The sequence below is a fragment of the Photinus pyralis genome, unplaced genomic scaffold, assembly GCF_008802855.1.
Source record: "Photinus pyralis isolate 1611_PpyrPB1 unplaced genomic scaffold, Ppyr1.3 Ppyr1.4_LG8, whole genome shotgun sequence".
NCBI lineage: Eukaryota > Metazoa > Arthropoda > Insecta > Coleoptera > Lampyridae > Photinus > Photinus pyralis.
Window position 1 is genome coordinate 5,974,388 of NW_022170819.1, and position 15,898 is coordinate 5,990,285.

Below are 15,898 nucleotides of genomic sequence, written 5' to 3' on the forward strand. Positions count from 1 at the left end.
CAATGAAGTCGATCAAATTCAATTTACAATCAATTAAAAAAAAGGTGGCAAATATTATAGTGGATGAAAAACTTATTCGTAATAAATTATTATACAAAGGAAACTATTTATCCATTTACAAACATTATGCGTGTTTTATGCGGTACTTCCTCCCACCTGCTAAGAGACATTTATATATTTTACACCTGGTTAAACTTGCGCGGCTATATAATCATTTGACAGTTCCCATTTTTACAACCATTTTTAATTAATTTTTTAATTGGTGTAGGTACATTTTTTGATGGATAATACAATTAACTTTCTAGCCTTAGGAGAATGAAACTCCCCCTCTCTATAAAGTGGGTATTTTCATTCCTGCACGTAATTTTACTAGTACGCAACGCGATTTGTAATAAAGTCGCGGATAATTGCGAATCTTACTCCTCCAGGTAAAACACTTAACGGAAATTCCTTGTCGCATATCGGAATTTAAATAGGCGGAAAAAGAACTAACAGACGAAGAGAAATTCTAACCGGATCTTTCATGTTCGTGTCGATATTAGATATATACTTTTATACAGTTCGTGTTTTGAGGTATTCTGTAATAAAAAGGTTAAAAACGTTACCGGCATAAGAAAATTCACAAAATTTAAACTAGTTCTGGTTCAAAAGCTACATCAAAAATTCCATTCGTGTCGGTAGATTTATATCCGCCGATTTTGTACAAATGTTTTCGAGATTCCTATCCAAAGAGATGGCGCACCTCTAAACGGGGGAGAGACACAAAACATTCTGATTTCGACGAAAATTTTTATTTTAGAAAGCGCCAAGTAGGTGTGGTGGTTTCTAAAATAAAAATGTAGAATCTGTAATTTTTGAAATTCCTAAAAAATACTACTATAATTCTTGGCTGGACAATATATGAAAGTCTTGTGTATATGTTCTTTAAGTATCTCGAGCTCGGTTCGAGGTTCGGTTTTAAAGATTCGTCAGCGCTTCAAAAAAATTTTACAGCAAAGTTCTAACAGAATTATAAAAAGATTCCTAGGAAATTAGACAAAACAGAACGAAATTCCAATACGATCTGAATCTGGCGCTTACGATCCCAAGGAGAACATTCCACGAAGACCGAGAACAGTCGAGGGACCCTTAAGAAGATTCTAGAGACTCACGGAACAAGATCGTGGTCATTTGAATGAATAAAATAGTCGTAAACGTTTCAGCATTACATTTTAGCAAGTGTTTAAAATGCACAATTTTTCACCCTCCGCGCCCGCCACTATATTATATTAAAACAAACCGAAAAAAATCGGCACTTTCTTTAAATTTACGCTTACATCTTCGTTACGGTGCATTTGAGCTAAAAAACCAACCGTTTGTAAGGGAACCCCCCTCTTTTTTTTCTATTGACTGGACTACCCGTATTACAGCGCGAGACAAAAATCTACTGAAAAAGACTCAATTCAAAATATAAACCAAGGGTATACAGTATTTCTCCAAAAGTTACAAAATCACCACATTTTTTCAATGTTTTTCTCAGCAATCATAACACGTATCTAATGAATTTGATACAACAACCATTCCAGTCAAACAAACAAATTCTCCAGATAAATGAACCAAACACAACTGCCAATGCAAATTTAGTAAAACCTATTATAAATTATATAAAAAGTTGTTTTCGTGAATGAATAGGAAGTATCTTACGAAGAAAGTCGTCAATGCGTCGACAATGCTGGCATATATTAAAGAAAGGACCGATAAGGTTGAATCCTCCTCTGCATTCCAATAAAATGATAGGATTAGGACGAATACTACCAATATTAATCAATAAAACAGTTCCTAAGATTTTCAAAATTATATAAAAATTCGAAAGCGTTTTAATAATTCCAAAATAAATACGACATTCACTAATAACATTTTCAAAGTTTCCAGATTTCCGAATAATCCCAGGAGGCCTTACATTCTAATCTAATGACCGCCAAGATTTTTAGGATTCAAGGAAGTATCCCAAGCTTGGCAAAGGTCCCAAGATTCAGGCAATTCAAGACCTACTATCGAGGTTGTTAAAATTTAACATCCCCATTGCCATAAAACACATTTATTAGTTATGGGCATTTATTAATTACATTATGTTTTAATTTCTATTCAAATTCGACTTAAGTCGCGTATAAGTATGAAAAGATGAAAATCGTAGAAATAAACAGGCCACAAAGAAAAATCTTATTTCTTTCCGGGACTAGAGACAAATTCAATTTGTTCAGGTCGTCCAAAAAAACGAAAAATAAGTCTTTGTACGAACACAATGTAATTAATAAACTCTCTCTAAAACTTTTAATTAACTGCATAAATAATGATTATGTACAGTAATGATACTGTTTCGAGAGGAATTGCAACGAAAATTAGCAAAACAATTGCGCAGCTCGTCTACATCAATTATAACGTTTCAGATAAGCACGATAATTACACGACTTTATTTTAACTTACCCTTATGTGTCGCATGAAATGGCGCCCCCGTTGGTGGAACACCGGAAGAAAAACGCCCGATTGTGCTTGCATGCGAGTATATGGCACCGCCTAGATTCGGACCACCAGGAAACAAAGAGTAAACTCCATATCGACCGAACCCTAAAAAGAATAGAATTCAATTAATAATTTATGTATATTGCAATGGAGGCAGTACTTTAAATTAATTTGCAGGAATGCCCGGTGCATTTACATATATGTACGTGCTGGTATTTATAAACCTTTCATTTGAAACAATAAATAATTGTTTTGTATCCATTTTTCAGCTCTAAAATTTCAGAAACTCCTGAAACTGATTTATTGGAATTTTCTTTTCTAATAACTTTTCCGGAAAGATTTGTAGAATATTTTCACAGGCGGTTTTAAGAAAACACTAAACCTCATCCATTATGTTGAGATGACAAATTACCGAACTGGTCGCTTTACGGAAAGATCATTTTGCTTTACGTTAGCCGTATTTTCTTGTCTGTCTAATAAACAATAATGGGCCATCAAAAATGAATTGCTGTCGACTCGCCTTTGGAAGTTCACGTTAAGTACGATTTCCCATGTAAACAAACATTTCAAAGGTAACTCGACAGCAACTCTTTGATCGCATAGTATTATGGGGGAGGGTTAGTGTTTTCTTACAACAATAACGTATTTCGACATCCATGGATCGTCACCACAAAAGAGGTTTCCTGAAAATGTTGTAAATTGAACCATTCGAAGAAAAACACTATTCACATTGATTTCCACGAAAATATCTAGCAAAATTCACTACGTCACTACTTCCAGCAAGACCAAGACCATATTAAAAAAAATTCCAAAAATATAACATTTTCGAGTGAAGTTTCTAAAAAGACTACTCAATCATCTAATTTCGCATGCATGTAGTTAGTTGAAAATAACAAAAAATTTAAGTCGATATAATGAATTTTAATAATTTTTGGGATATTTTAAAACATTTTTCTTATTTAGAGGGACACTAAGGGAGGCTTCACTGTTGTATGTGAAAGCAGATTAGAGAAGAGAATGGAAGAGATTTAAAAGAGGCTGTTGTCGACGACGAGTAACAAAAGTTAAGAAACGAAATCCAAAAAGTCAAGAATTATTGGGCCAATACAAAGAAGAAGTAGCAAACCCTGGAGATTAGTGAAGTACTAGAAGGACGACAAGATCCTTTTAGGCGACAAGTAACGACTGCTTTTACGGATTCAGAAGAAGTCCATGAAACTCGCATCGTCCAAAGCGACTATGGGCCGAAATTGATGTTTTGCATCAGAGGACCAAGAAATTCTACGGTAATTTAGAAACTATAGATCCTTCCAAAATGCGAATCATGAAGAGCATCAATACCAACGAAAGAAACCAAGATGAGCCACAGTGTTACCAACAACAAGCTGAAAATAGAAAACAATTTGCGGGTGATATGGGATTTTTGAAAATGTCATTTAAGTAAAGTTCCATAACAATAAATGAACATTATTCCAAGTGATCTATGAAGTCGTTGTATTGTTGTATAAGGTTCCTATTTTACACCCCAATGAAAGAAATCCAGAGGGGTTAAAACTGGTGAACGAGGCGAACTAGTCAATTAGTGCCTATCCACCAATCTCCAAAAAACGGCGCAAAACAGCACTGCTGTAAAAGTTGTGTGGCGATGCCCCATCCTGTTGGAAATATATAACTCTTCCGACTTTGCCCATTACTATACATATATCATTAAGTATAGGTACCCTCATAAAAATAGTCCAATATTTTTTTCTACCCATTATTCTCACCTACACCACCCAATTTTGTTGACATACTTTATATGTAACACCTAGTATAAAGAAACAAAAATAGTTTATTCCGAGGGTTATTCGTTTTAAAAATTACAATCCCCGTAATGTATAATTACAAAGTAAGGGCAAAGAATACATAATAATTAACCGTTGTCTTCAGAGGATTGCTTGGGGACCTCTTAAACATAATTAAATTAAAAAGAAATGTATTTCATGCACTCCAAAAATTTTAATCCTCGCAAAATAAGAGCGAAGTGCTATTTTAAAAAAAAATACGTACTTTGAAAATCGAGAAGAGTTCATTTGACATCGATTTAGACAGTTGCCTATGATCCCTGTCGTGAAACACCCGCGATTTCAAAAGCTCGAGGGGTAGAAATCGGGGTAGACATTTTATGCACAGTTAGAGACTATATCGACATATCCCACCTCGTATCCCAGCTCCTATATCGAAACATACAATCCCCCAATGAATGGAAAAAAACCGGCCACTAAAAGTTATATGTACTACATTATTCAGAGACCTCTATTTTTACAAAATTTGACAGCAAAATTCTTTTGGATTCCAAAAATATTTCTTACGAAGAAAAAATTAAACTGTATCACGAGGAACCGTTACCGACAAAATCATATGACAGGAAATGATTTAATTTTATAATTCTACATTTCGGTATGATATAATTTGTATATTAATTTGGACTTGCAAAATTAATTTTTTTAAAACAAAATTTGCAATTCAATCGCCTTAAACGATTTGTACCACCGTGATCTTTGTCTAGAATATTTCAAATTTGAATAATTTTTGTCATTCTCAAGTTTGAAAGAAGAATTTATTTATGTTAAAACTGAATCTCTGTAATTTGTAAGTAGCAAGACATCAAAGGCGGCAGATAAAAGTACACGGAATAATAGTTTTCCCCAAATTCATTAATAGTACTAAGTAATGTAGATACTATCAATGATGAAGTGATGATTTTGTGAAGGTTAGTTTCGGTTCCATGCGTACTAATAGACAAAAAATTTCGTGCGTGTTTACCATAATAAGTTAAACACGTGAACAGGATACGTAATTACTACATTAAATGTCATATTTACATAAAATGAACCTTAAATAATTTACTGTAAGGAGGTATGTGCTAATAAGCCGTTGACAACGTTTTTTCCCAAAATGTTACTGGCGGACGGCTATTTTCCTTAAAATTTCGAAATTAACCCTGAATTTGATTAAAATTATTTATAGGACTCTGGTTTCTAACATATGAGGTAGTCAATTTTATTGATGCTGTAATCGCAGTTACGTGGATATCACTTCTAAATGCAGCAAATTCAACTATCGGAAACGTATTGTGTCCAAATGTTTTCGAAAAGTGAGGCAGTAAAATAAAACAGTTTGGAAGAGTAATGGATACGTTGTAAAAGTCGCGTACACATGTTGCAAGGGTTGTTTATGTTTTAACGTAACAAAAGTTTTATGAGAGCTCGGAGACTTTTCGAGCTTAAACAAGTTCAACCGAAGAATATCAATTATCTATATAAACGTTATTAAATCAAACCGAGAGAGAATCTCCGAAAGCGAACTAAATGCGGGATATCGGCCGAAATGTAATCTACATATTTAACAGGACGCTTATAAATAATTTATGGAACTCCACGTGTTACTATTTAGTTGCCAACACCAAAACATTAATATATGTCGCCCTCAACGACTTTTTCGTTTTATTTCGGGAACTTTAGATATCGATTTGGTGCTTTGACTACGCAAACATCAGTCGGTCCACCGATCTCATTCATCCCCAATATAGACATTGTTTCGATATGCATTACAATGGAGAACTAGTTCGCGCTTACATTACGAAAAGGAAGGCACGACTTATTTTGAAGGTTGCTCAAAGCTGCTGATTTTTAAATCCCAAAGACCACGGTGTAAAATTCGCCAAAAATCCAAAATTACTCGCCGCGGAATATCCTCCTCCCAGTAAACTCTCGTCAAGTATTTAATTTGCAAGGTAACGGATCCACAAAGTGATTGATATTAGTGGTGAATTACGGATTTTTGTAGCAATTGGCTCTGACATTGAATGACCAAGAAAAGGAATTACGTTGAATGTGTGGCAACGCAGGGAAACTTGTGAGGAAAACGAACCGAATATTGAAATTGTCAAATCAAACAGCAGTCAATACAGTATCGGCTTTCATCTCAACCTCACAATCGGTTAGCTAAGTTGCAGTTACCCAAGTTTGGAGGTGAAGCACGTGAATGGTTAGTTTTAGTCACAATATTGTCCACACTGACAAGATTATCGCTACAACCGTCAAATTCCAGTACTTTACATGAATGATGATTCAAAAGCTCAGGAATTAATTCATAGTTATCCATTGACGGAAGAAAATTATGAATTGGCCGTTGTCAGTCTATGTGAAAGTTTTGGACGAACGGATATGTTGGTAAGAGACCTTCTAAAACTCTTGTTGGAGAATGCAATGAAGAAAGAGAATCTTAATTTTTCCGTATCTATGTGCGTCTTACCTCTCCGTTACGTGCTCTTGGATCCCTAGGTGTGATCGCTGATAAGTGTGCAAGCGGTTTTGTATTCGATGGTGGAATCAACGCTTCCCGAAGATGTGTTTGTTGCATAGAAGTGTAACCGTTTCACTGGCGTCAACACAACAATTGAAGATTATCTAGAAAAACCCATACAGTTTCTGCAAAAAGAAGTCAACGGAAAAGAATGACTGCGATAAGGATTTTTATGGGTTAGATGAAAAGGCAGAAAAAAGTAACAGTTAACAATTTCATAAAATAAGTATAAGAAAAATATCCCCAAACAGCTGGAGAAATTAGCTAAAGAAATCGGAATGGTTGCAATTGGCGAAGAACAGAGTATACACCAATTTTATTTGGACGAGTATAATCACAACCAAAAAAACATAAAGAATACAAGATTAAAATTTCTGATGTAAGACTGTATTTTGATTTTGACGTCTCAGATTCACAAAGAATGCCTAGAAGTATTAATACCATTACTCATGGTCCATGGGTTCAAGAACTGGACAATTTTCATGCCTATCTCACCGACACAGGAAGTTATCATGAAGAAGTAGAAGTACCTACTCGTCGGTGGGAACGTGTTGGGAAAGTTGTATACGGGACGAAAATATGAACTTAGAAGTGGTTCTGTGGCAATGGAGACAAATCTCGGATGAGTGTTGATGAGAAAAATGCGAATTCAAACACAATCATCAACCCTGGTAGTCTAATCATGTCCTAATCACTGATCTCTGAAACCTAGAATCTCTTGGAATACAAGATCTTGTGGAAGCGAAAACTAGAGAAGATCTAGAAAAGGCCGCTGTAACTCATTTTATAGAAATTATTAGGAAAGAAGCCAGCGGAAGATATGGAGTCCACTTACCGAGGCTTGATGATCATCTTCCACTACCTAGCAATAGATTTATAGCTGAAAAATGTTTAATATCCTGTACTAACGTATTCAAGAGAAAAAACATGTCATAAAAGTATGATGCTGTCTTCAAATCTTGGTTGAATGATGGAATAATTGAAGAAGTACCCGAAGAAGAAATCCATAATTTAGCACATTATCTTCCTCATAGAGGGATGGTAAAATTGGAGAGTACTACCACCCCGATAGATCTTGTTTCGATGCAATTTCAAAAGTAAAAGATCACTAAATGATTTTTGGTAATACCGATCAGTATTTTATTAGCGAAGTTTAAAATTATCTATCTCATGAGTAATCCAACTCAAAATAGACTAAAGCTTAATGCCAGAGTTGTGTCAGTGGGAGGCGTTGTACTAATTGGCCAATGTGAATCGTAACTGAGATGCTAAAAGGAAGCAGAGGACAGTATCTGCGACCTCTTGAACGGCTCTATAAATTGGATAAAAAGGATCATTTCTTTCCCTGATTTATCGAGGAGCGATGGTGGGAGTATGTTGAAGAAAGACGTATTTGAAAGAATTGTGTTATAGTTGCAAGATGTTTAAAAAAGTTAGTCAGTTTTTGTCATAGTCACATGCCTGTTTGACTGTGACGTGGCAATTTTCCATTGCGAGCGTTGTAACTTTTAAAGTGCAAGAAATATTTAATAATATAATAAATATCTTTAATAATAATAATAATAATTTGATTGAATACCACTAAAATGTCTACAAACGGACAGACTCGGCGTATCTAAGGTTTTTATCAGTAATAAGCATATTATACAACGTTGGAAAATGGGCTGTGTTTTAAAATCAAGCGCCGTCAAGGTGCTTGGTTTCCCACGTCGGAAATCTCAGGTGCAACCCTCTTCTGATTTCCGATTAACCTCAATTTACCATTTAATGGATCGCTAATTCCCAAAATCATGCCCTGACTAACGGACGCCTTCAAGAACATAAGGCGCACAACGTTTATAATTAGATGGTGTCATGTCAGAACGTAACTTGCAAAAGTGTGTGTGTTTACTTTCATTAAGCGTGTTAAAGTAGCAAAAACGTGAGGCGTATTTTCTTTTCCATAAACCATCAGCGGGAGGCGTAGGAATTTTCTCGTTAAAAAACCGCCCGCGGCGTTCAGGTTTATTATTGCGGACGGTTTAGAAGTAAAATACCGTACGGGTGTGTTTAGAATTCCTGATAGCGCCACAACATTGTTTAATTTTAAAAGCTTTAATTATTTTTATTACCCATTATCCTCTGGCTCACGTTCGATTAAGTGACCGTGGAATACGTCGTACACACAGAACCGAATTTGTAGCCTGGAGTTTTATTATTTATACGGCAGCAATCGATAAATCTAGTTCGGTTTTTGTTGGGTACACCTTGAAACGCGAATACAAATTTCACCCATAAGTGGAAAATTGGGTTTTTCGAAGTGCTAGTTTTTCGGCAGAGCGGCGGCGATGTTTACTTGAATAATTGTCGTAATTCACTCATCAAAAGGCGGAAATATTAAAATAAATACGCTGGGTGTGTTCAAAGTTTCCAATTTCCTTCGCGAAAACTTCTGAGAATTATGACGATACTTACTACGATTTTATGCAAAGTACTTTGCTAGGATGTGCTCATAATTCGAAATGTAGGAGTGTCAATTTGAAAGCAATTAAAGGCATTCTAAACAATTATGTTATACTCATTTTGTATAGCAATACTTTAATTTAGTACCACTGAAAAAGTATGGTTCGCGAACTATTTATTAATTATTTCTTTGGGATTTTTTTTAAGGCAATTCCTAAGAATATTTTCAAAAAAGATTCTCTCTAGCAACTAACCTCCAATAAGATGTTTTTTGGAGCTGTTTCTAGGAATCTCTAAAAGGACACTTCTTAAATACAGTAAAGATTTTTCAATAGTACTAGGACGCTTTAATAAAGCAGCCTACGGGGAAATTTTATTATAGGCTCTGATAAAATTTCCTAGGTACACTTCGAGGCATATTTCTAAGATGGTCTGAAGAAAATTTCTAAAAGCATGTGACTAGAATATTGCGAGAACATTTTTTAGGGAGCTCCTAGACAGGAAAAAGGGTAAATTAAATTTTGCTTGAATTTTGCACGTGGTGAGTTTTCTTGGAGGTGAATAAGGGCGAGCTTTTGTAAGAGAATTTTCGGAGAAAATCTGTATTTGAGGGAATTGCGACAAATTTTCCGCTACGAGAAGTTGTTATGAGGCGCATATTTATGTGGGGAATATTACGGTAGCGCACGCGTGGAGTTTTCTGGAAAGCGAATATTTCGGGATGCATTTATTTGAGGGCGTCTAAGGGTGACCTTTCGTAAACGAATTTTCAGGGGTGATTTTTAATAGGAGCAAATACTTTCTATGCTAAGTAATCATTTTTGTTATCTCTTTTATCTATTTACGAATTCAAATTTCACAAATTTATTATATCGTGATGAGATGATTCACATTTTATTTTCATTGGGCGAAGTAACAAAAGAAAATTTACAAGGACTCCAAGACTCTTCTAGAATCTGTAATAGGCAATTTAATTTTGAAAAGCCTATAAGGGTGACAATTTTAAAGATTTTTCTTTAAAATAGTTTCTATACACCTTACCGACTGTTATTTATAACATTGAACGTTTCTATTTTTGGGCTCGATGAACTATTTCTAATGGACCGTAACTTGATCAGTATTGCATTTACTGAATGTTACAGTAATATAAATCCGATATGACTGAATACTGAACGATCCTCGAGATCTTCGCGGATCCATCATTTTCACAACTACGTAGTTGAAAAACAAACAACAGCGATCTTAAGGAAATTTGTATCGTGCACACGGACAAACAGATAGGCAGACAGCAATAAAAAATCATATACGATCGTTAATAAAACAGAAAACAGTTACATCCTGGACTATCAGTATCTCATAGATTTGCCCAAAGGATTTCAAAAATACCCCAAATATATTATACATTTCTTTATGGACAATTTTTCGTTTCCAAAAACTTCATCCTTAAATCAAAGCAGTACTGAACGAACCGTTGATGTGGTTGTCCGATTCGACGGTAGCTCAGGTGTCGTAAAATAATTCACATCAAATTAAATCAACTGAAAGTGGGAAAATCGATATCAAGTTTGGTTTATACTTTTCGTTGTTAAATGATCACATTGGAAACAATCTCTCTAACAAATGCAAGATGTCAAATTTGAATATGACGCTGATTTTTAAATTTTTTTCTGATCCTGAATGGAGGAATATGATTGAGCCTTCGTGAGCGTATTTTCAGACTAGATAGTGCCTGTGTGAATATTCCGAGGAGCAAGTTTGATTACGTCTGAATAGTGGGAGCGGCTCGTGATAAATATTGGTATTATTCGGCATTTCGGATTAAAATTGTGCCACTTGGCACACATGTTCCCTAGACCTATTGGAGTGATTTGAGTCGCAGAGCCGGAAGTTCCGTCCCTTAGGATTGAAAATGGCGCCAATTTTGAAAATTTCAGGAAATATATGTTTTTAGAGCGATTTTTACGTTTGGGGTGACGTTTACGAGGTTTCCGACGGTGAATATGACAAAAATAATATCCAAAGCTAATTTCTGTGTGGGAAGCATGTTTCATTTATCATGTATAGGACAATTGTATGATATCTTTAACGTCCGACAAGATTCAAAGGTTTTGACCGATTTTCGTAGTTGAGGTGGCGTTTCTGAGATTCTTTTGAGTGAAGATTACCAAAAAAGACCCATTAAAGGCCTTTTTTATGAAATTTTTTGTATTTTGAATAAACAGATAGAGGTTAACTAAGTGCAAAACTGAAACTTATTCATTGAATCCTGTTTTTAACTAAAAATTGTTGATTATTGAAACGTATTTACAAGTAAAAAGTCATCAGTCATCAAAGGGGAATGCCTCATCATCGCTCAGATCTCCTGTTGCAGTCGAGCTATAAAAAATATCTAGTTAAAATCATTAAAAATAAAACGCTGACAGTCATGTTTATAGGTAATAAGCATGTACATACTCGGCTGCGATTTTTACAGTGTTCTTGCCAGTTAGAACTCTGTAGGGTGCAGGGAAGGCTGTTTCGTAAGCATGAGCACCTCATGGTCTCACAAGTTGACTTGCAGCCGCATTTTCCTACGATTGAGAACGCTTTCCCTTTTAATGGGATACAAGTTACGCAAGAAGAGGCGGACGGACGAATCATCCTCCATGCGAAAGATATGGTGGAGCATGGAGCCCAGAACATCCTCGTCCAGTCTTGAGATACTGAGGTTCTGATGGTCATATATTATTTGTTTTTTTTTCTGAAAGAACTCGGACTGAAAGAAGGATATCTGTCAGGTGTTGGGGCCAAGCGTCGATATATAGCGACCCATTTGATTGTATTAGCACTTGGAGAATAAAATTCACAAGCCCTACGAGGCTTTCATTGGTACACAGGTTGTGCCACAATGCCCTGCTTCAATTCTATTGGAAACAAGAAGCCGTTTATGGCTTGGATGAAACGCCCGGACGTGACACCAGCTTTACTTGAACTCTCCAATTCACAAAGAGGAATAACAAAAAAAAAACAATTAAAACTTTGGAAGAATTTACTACCGTTCTCTATGACCCCGAAGCACAGGAGAAATCCACTACTAATATGGGAAAATATTTATTTTGTACCAAAAATAAATTACTGCAGTTCATGTCCCCAATCAAGCAGGTCATGTGTTGTGGGGGCACTGCTTCTATCCTTCTGAATGCCCTCCACATCCGTCAACTGGAGAACTGGGGATGGACACGAGGCAAAGTGGGCTGGGAACCAAACTATATCAAATAGGTGTAAATATGAAAGGAGCTCACAATCCTAAGGAAATGCGGCTGCTAGTGAACTTGTGAGACAATAAGTTCTTCATACTTGCGAAACAGCCTTCCGTGCACCCTACAGTCTAACTGTTAAGAACACTGCAAAAATGTACATGCTTATTTTATAAACATGACTGTCAGATTTTATTTTTAATGATCTTAACTAAATATTTTTTTATATCTCGACTGCAACAGGAGATCTGAGCAATGAGGCATTCCCCTTTGATGACTTATGGTTATGACTTTTTACTTGTAAATATGTTTCAATAATCAACAATTTTTAGTTAAAAATCGAATTCGATGAACAAGTTTCACCTTTGCAGTTAGTTTACCTCGACCTGTTTATTCAAAATACTTAAAAATTCATAAAAAATAGCTATTTGTGTATTAAGAGCGCAAAATGATATATTGTCGATTGAAAGAGACATTTTCCGCGCTAATCTCTTGAAATCAACAATCAATTTGGGCTCGAATTACACACAAGATTTTTTCTACAAGCGAGCAGTTCACACATTTCCATAAATTTAAATTTTTCACTCAAATATGGATTATTATTTTAATCTTATGCCCAAATGAAAGATGTCTATTACTCGTTGTCATTGGGTACTCTGAGCAATGCACATTTGATTTATAGTTTATAATTTGGGGAGCGAGCGTTTTTTTATTGACATTCCTCGAAAAATATGACGTTTGCGTTGTCAAATAGGAGCGCAAATGCCTACTTTGGATATCGAAAAAGGTCTTTAATGGGTCTTTTTTGGTAATCTTCACCCAAAAGAATCGCAAAAACGCCACCTCAACCACGAAAATCGGTCAAACTTTCCAAGAAACTTTCGAATCCTGTCGGACGTTAAAGATATCATAAAATCATGCTTCCCACACAGAAATTAGCTTCGGATATTGTTTTTGTCGTTTTCACCCTCGGAAACCTCGTAAACGTCACCCTAAACGTAAAAATCGCTCTAAAAATAGATATTTCCTGAAATTCGCCTCAATTTTGAAAATTGGCGCCATTTTCAATCCTAAAGGACGGAACTTCCGGCTCTGCGACTCAAATCACTCCAATAGGTCTAGGGAACATGTGTTCCAAGTGGCACAATTTTAATACGAAATGCCGTTTGTTTTCACGGGCCGCTCCCACTATGAAGATTCGGTAAAACTAATAATGACTCTTTGGTATACCTCAGCTTCCCGACTGCCATTGAACTTCTTTATTAACATGAATCGACAGGTATTGGAAAAGGAAACGTTTGCACTTTTGCGGTAGATTTTGCTTGCACGAAATAGAAACGCTTTTTATTCCCAGAGATCACCCGCATTAATAAAGCTGACTGGGGGATATAAGAATTACAGTTGCCCCGACAACGCATAACGTAATTTCTGCACTTAGCTATCTCGAGAAGGTAGGGGGTGGAGACGAAGAGCCCGTAGGCGACTAACTTGATTACAAAGATCCACTTTTTTTCCGAACGATGACGTCGCTAAAAATACACACCTTTACGAAACTGCATTAAATTACTTCACAAATAAGCATAAAACGAAAAACACAAAGGATTGTTTGTTTAAACTTGAAAAAGCTTTAATCATAGTAATAACACACCCCAGCAGGTCGTTTTAATTTAAAAATATCTACTTACCGCCGCTAAACATTTTTGCTTAAATTTAAATTCGGAAAAAAACTTACCGTCGGTCGTAAAGCTGGAGATGGGGGGCGCTGGAGCGGGAGCTAAGGGCCAGAGTCCCCTCTGGGAGGCTCCCCCAGGCCCGGCTGGACTACCCAGCATCACCTGGTTGTCGTCGTCAAATCTGAAATTAAGTGCGAATTAATGTAATGGCCTTTCGGGGGAGAAATATGGGTTTTGTCATCGCTTTAAACCCGAAGAGCAAGAGTCAAAAGTAAAAATTAAGCCTCCTACACTTGAGGGATCGAAGGGTTGTTACATTTGACCCTGACTTATACAGGAAGTGAGTTTACGATGTAGGTAAGTTATAAATTTCGTGTTTTTTTTCGCCTCTAAATTGGAGAGCGATCAAGATTTTATTGTAACTCAGTTTTGTAGCGTACGCGTGTAGGTGGATTGTAAATTGAAGGCAGTTGTGAGAGCAATTTCCCTTTTTCCATCTATATTTCCAATGTTACTTTTATCGATATCGACTGCATTATACAAGGGGGATAAAGTTCTTGTTTAGGGCGCCTTCGAGCAAACTGAGGTAGGCACTTCAGATAGCCTGACAAAAATTATTATTAAGCACCCTCGATAGTTCAGACTGAACTGTTCAAATAGACTTACGCTTTTTGACACGGAACGAAACACAAAGTGAACTTTACTTTTAAATCTTTATCGAGTATCATACGTACACGAAGAAAAAATCGCCATTGTTAAACAAACGACTGCTGGATGAGATTTTTATTAACAATTCATTCCGCCACTGCTGTGAGAAATGCTAATAAAAATCAAATTAAATTACCGCCTTCGTGGTCGGAATTACAGCTCTGAATTTCTAACTTAAATAATAATTAAGGGATCTCATTCAACCCAGTAAATGAAACAAGTAAAAAGGTTTTCGTCCTAAGGCGAGTAAGTTTAGCGCATTTCCATTCATTCCACGCAAAGCTATGTGGGCTATGCTTTATTAAAAGCAGCTATGGTTAAAATGTCTAAGAAATGTCTATAACGTGACTGTGCGGATGCGCACTACTAATGTTTACAATATCCGATATGTTTACCTTTACGAGAAGCGTCTTTAGTTAAAATGTGTAACAGTATCTCCATAAATAAAAAGGCTGCGCATGCGCACATCTGATTTTTACTATACGCGATGTTTGTTTGCCTTTAAGTATCTGTGGTTAAAATTTCAAGAAAATACATTAATTCACCAAAAAGTTGATATTGTGAAGCCTACGCATGCGCACATTCATCGCAAAGATTTTCCTTGGTTCATGTTCCAGCAAAAAACCACATCGCAATAACTTTCCCTCAATGAAAAATGTACTAACAGTATAACTATAAGAAATCGTTATATGGAATTAACCTCGGAATTAACCGAACTTAAATATACACCTACACAATTCTGTAATTGTAATTTAAGTTACGAGGGCTCTCCACGTTACAGAGTTTTTGATGAATACTAAAAAAAAGTTCCTAGAATTAAGGCATCTCCTCAATACAGTGAAATTAAAAGAAAAACGACATTATACATCCTGTGGCCAAAAAAAACCACATCATAACTCCCTCCAAGGAAAAAGTGGTAAACAGTAGGTTACTTTATGAAGTAAAATAATAAATAAATTATCCCTCTGTTTACAGAATTGCGTAACTAGGGTC

The 15,898-nt window shown here is 35.9% G+C and overlaps 1 protein-coding gene across 1 annotated transcript in view; it reads right to left on the bottom strand.

Annotated features, from left to right (window-relative positions):
• LOC116177713 (protein winged eye) overlaps positions 1-14,378 on the bottom strand; it is a 62,625-nt gene extending 48,247 nt beyond the window's left edge. Inside the window, exons 1-2 of the mRNA XM_031496769.1 lie at positions 14,257-14,378; positions 2,464-2,604 (exon numbers count right to left, since the gene is read on the bottom strand). Of these exons, the coding sequence (XP_031352629.1) occupies positions 2,464-2,604; positions 14,257-14,356 (241 nt within the window). The 5' untranslated portion in view covers positions 14,357-14,378. The remainder of the gene's footprint in view (positions 1-2,463; positions 2,605-14,256) is intronic.
• Between the last annotated feature and the right edge of the window lie 1,520 nt (positions 14,379-15,898).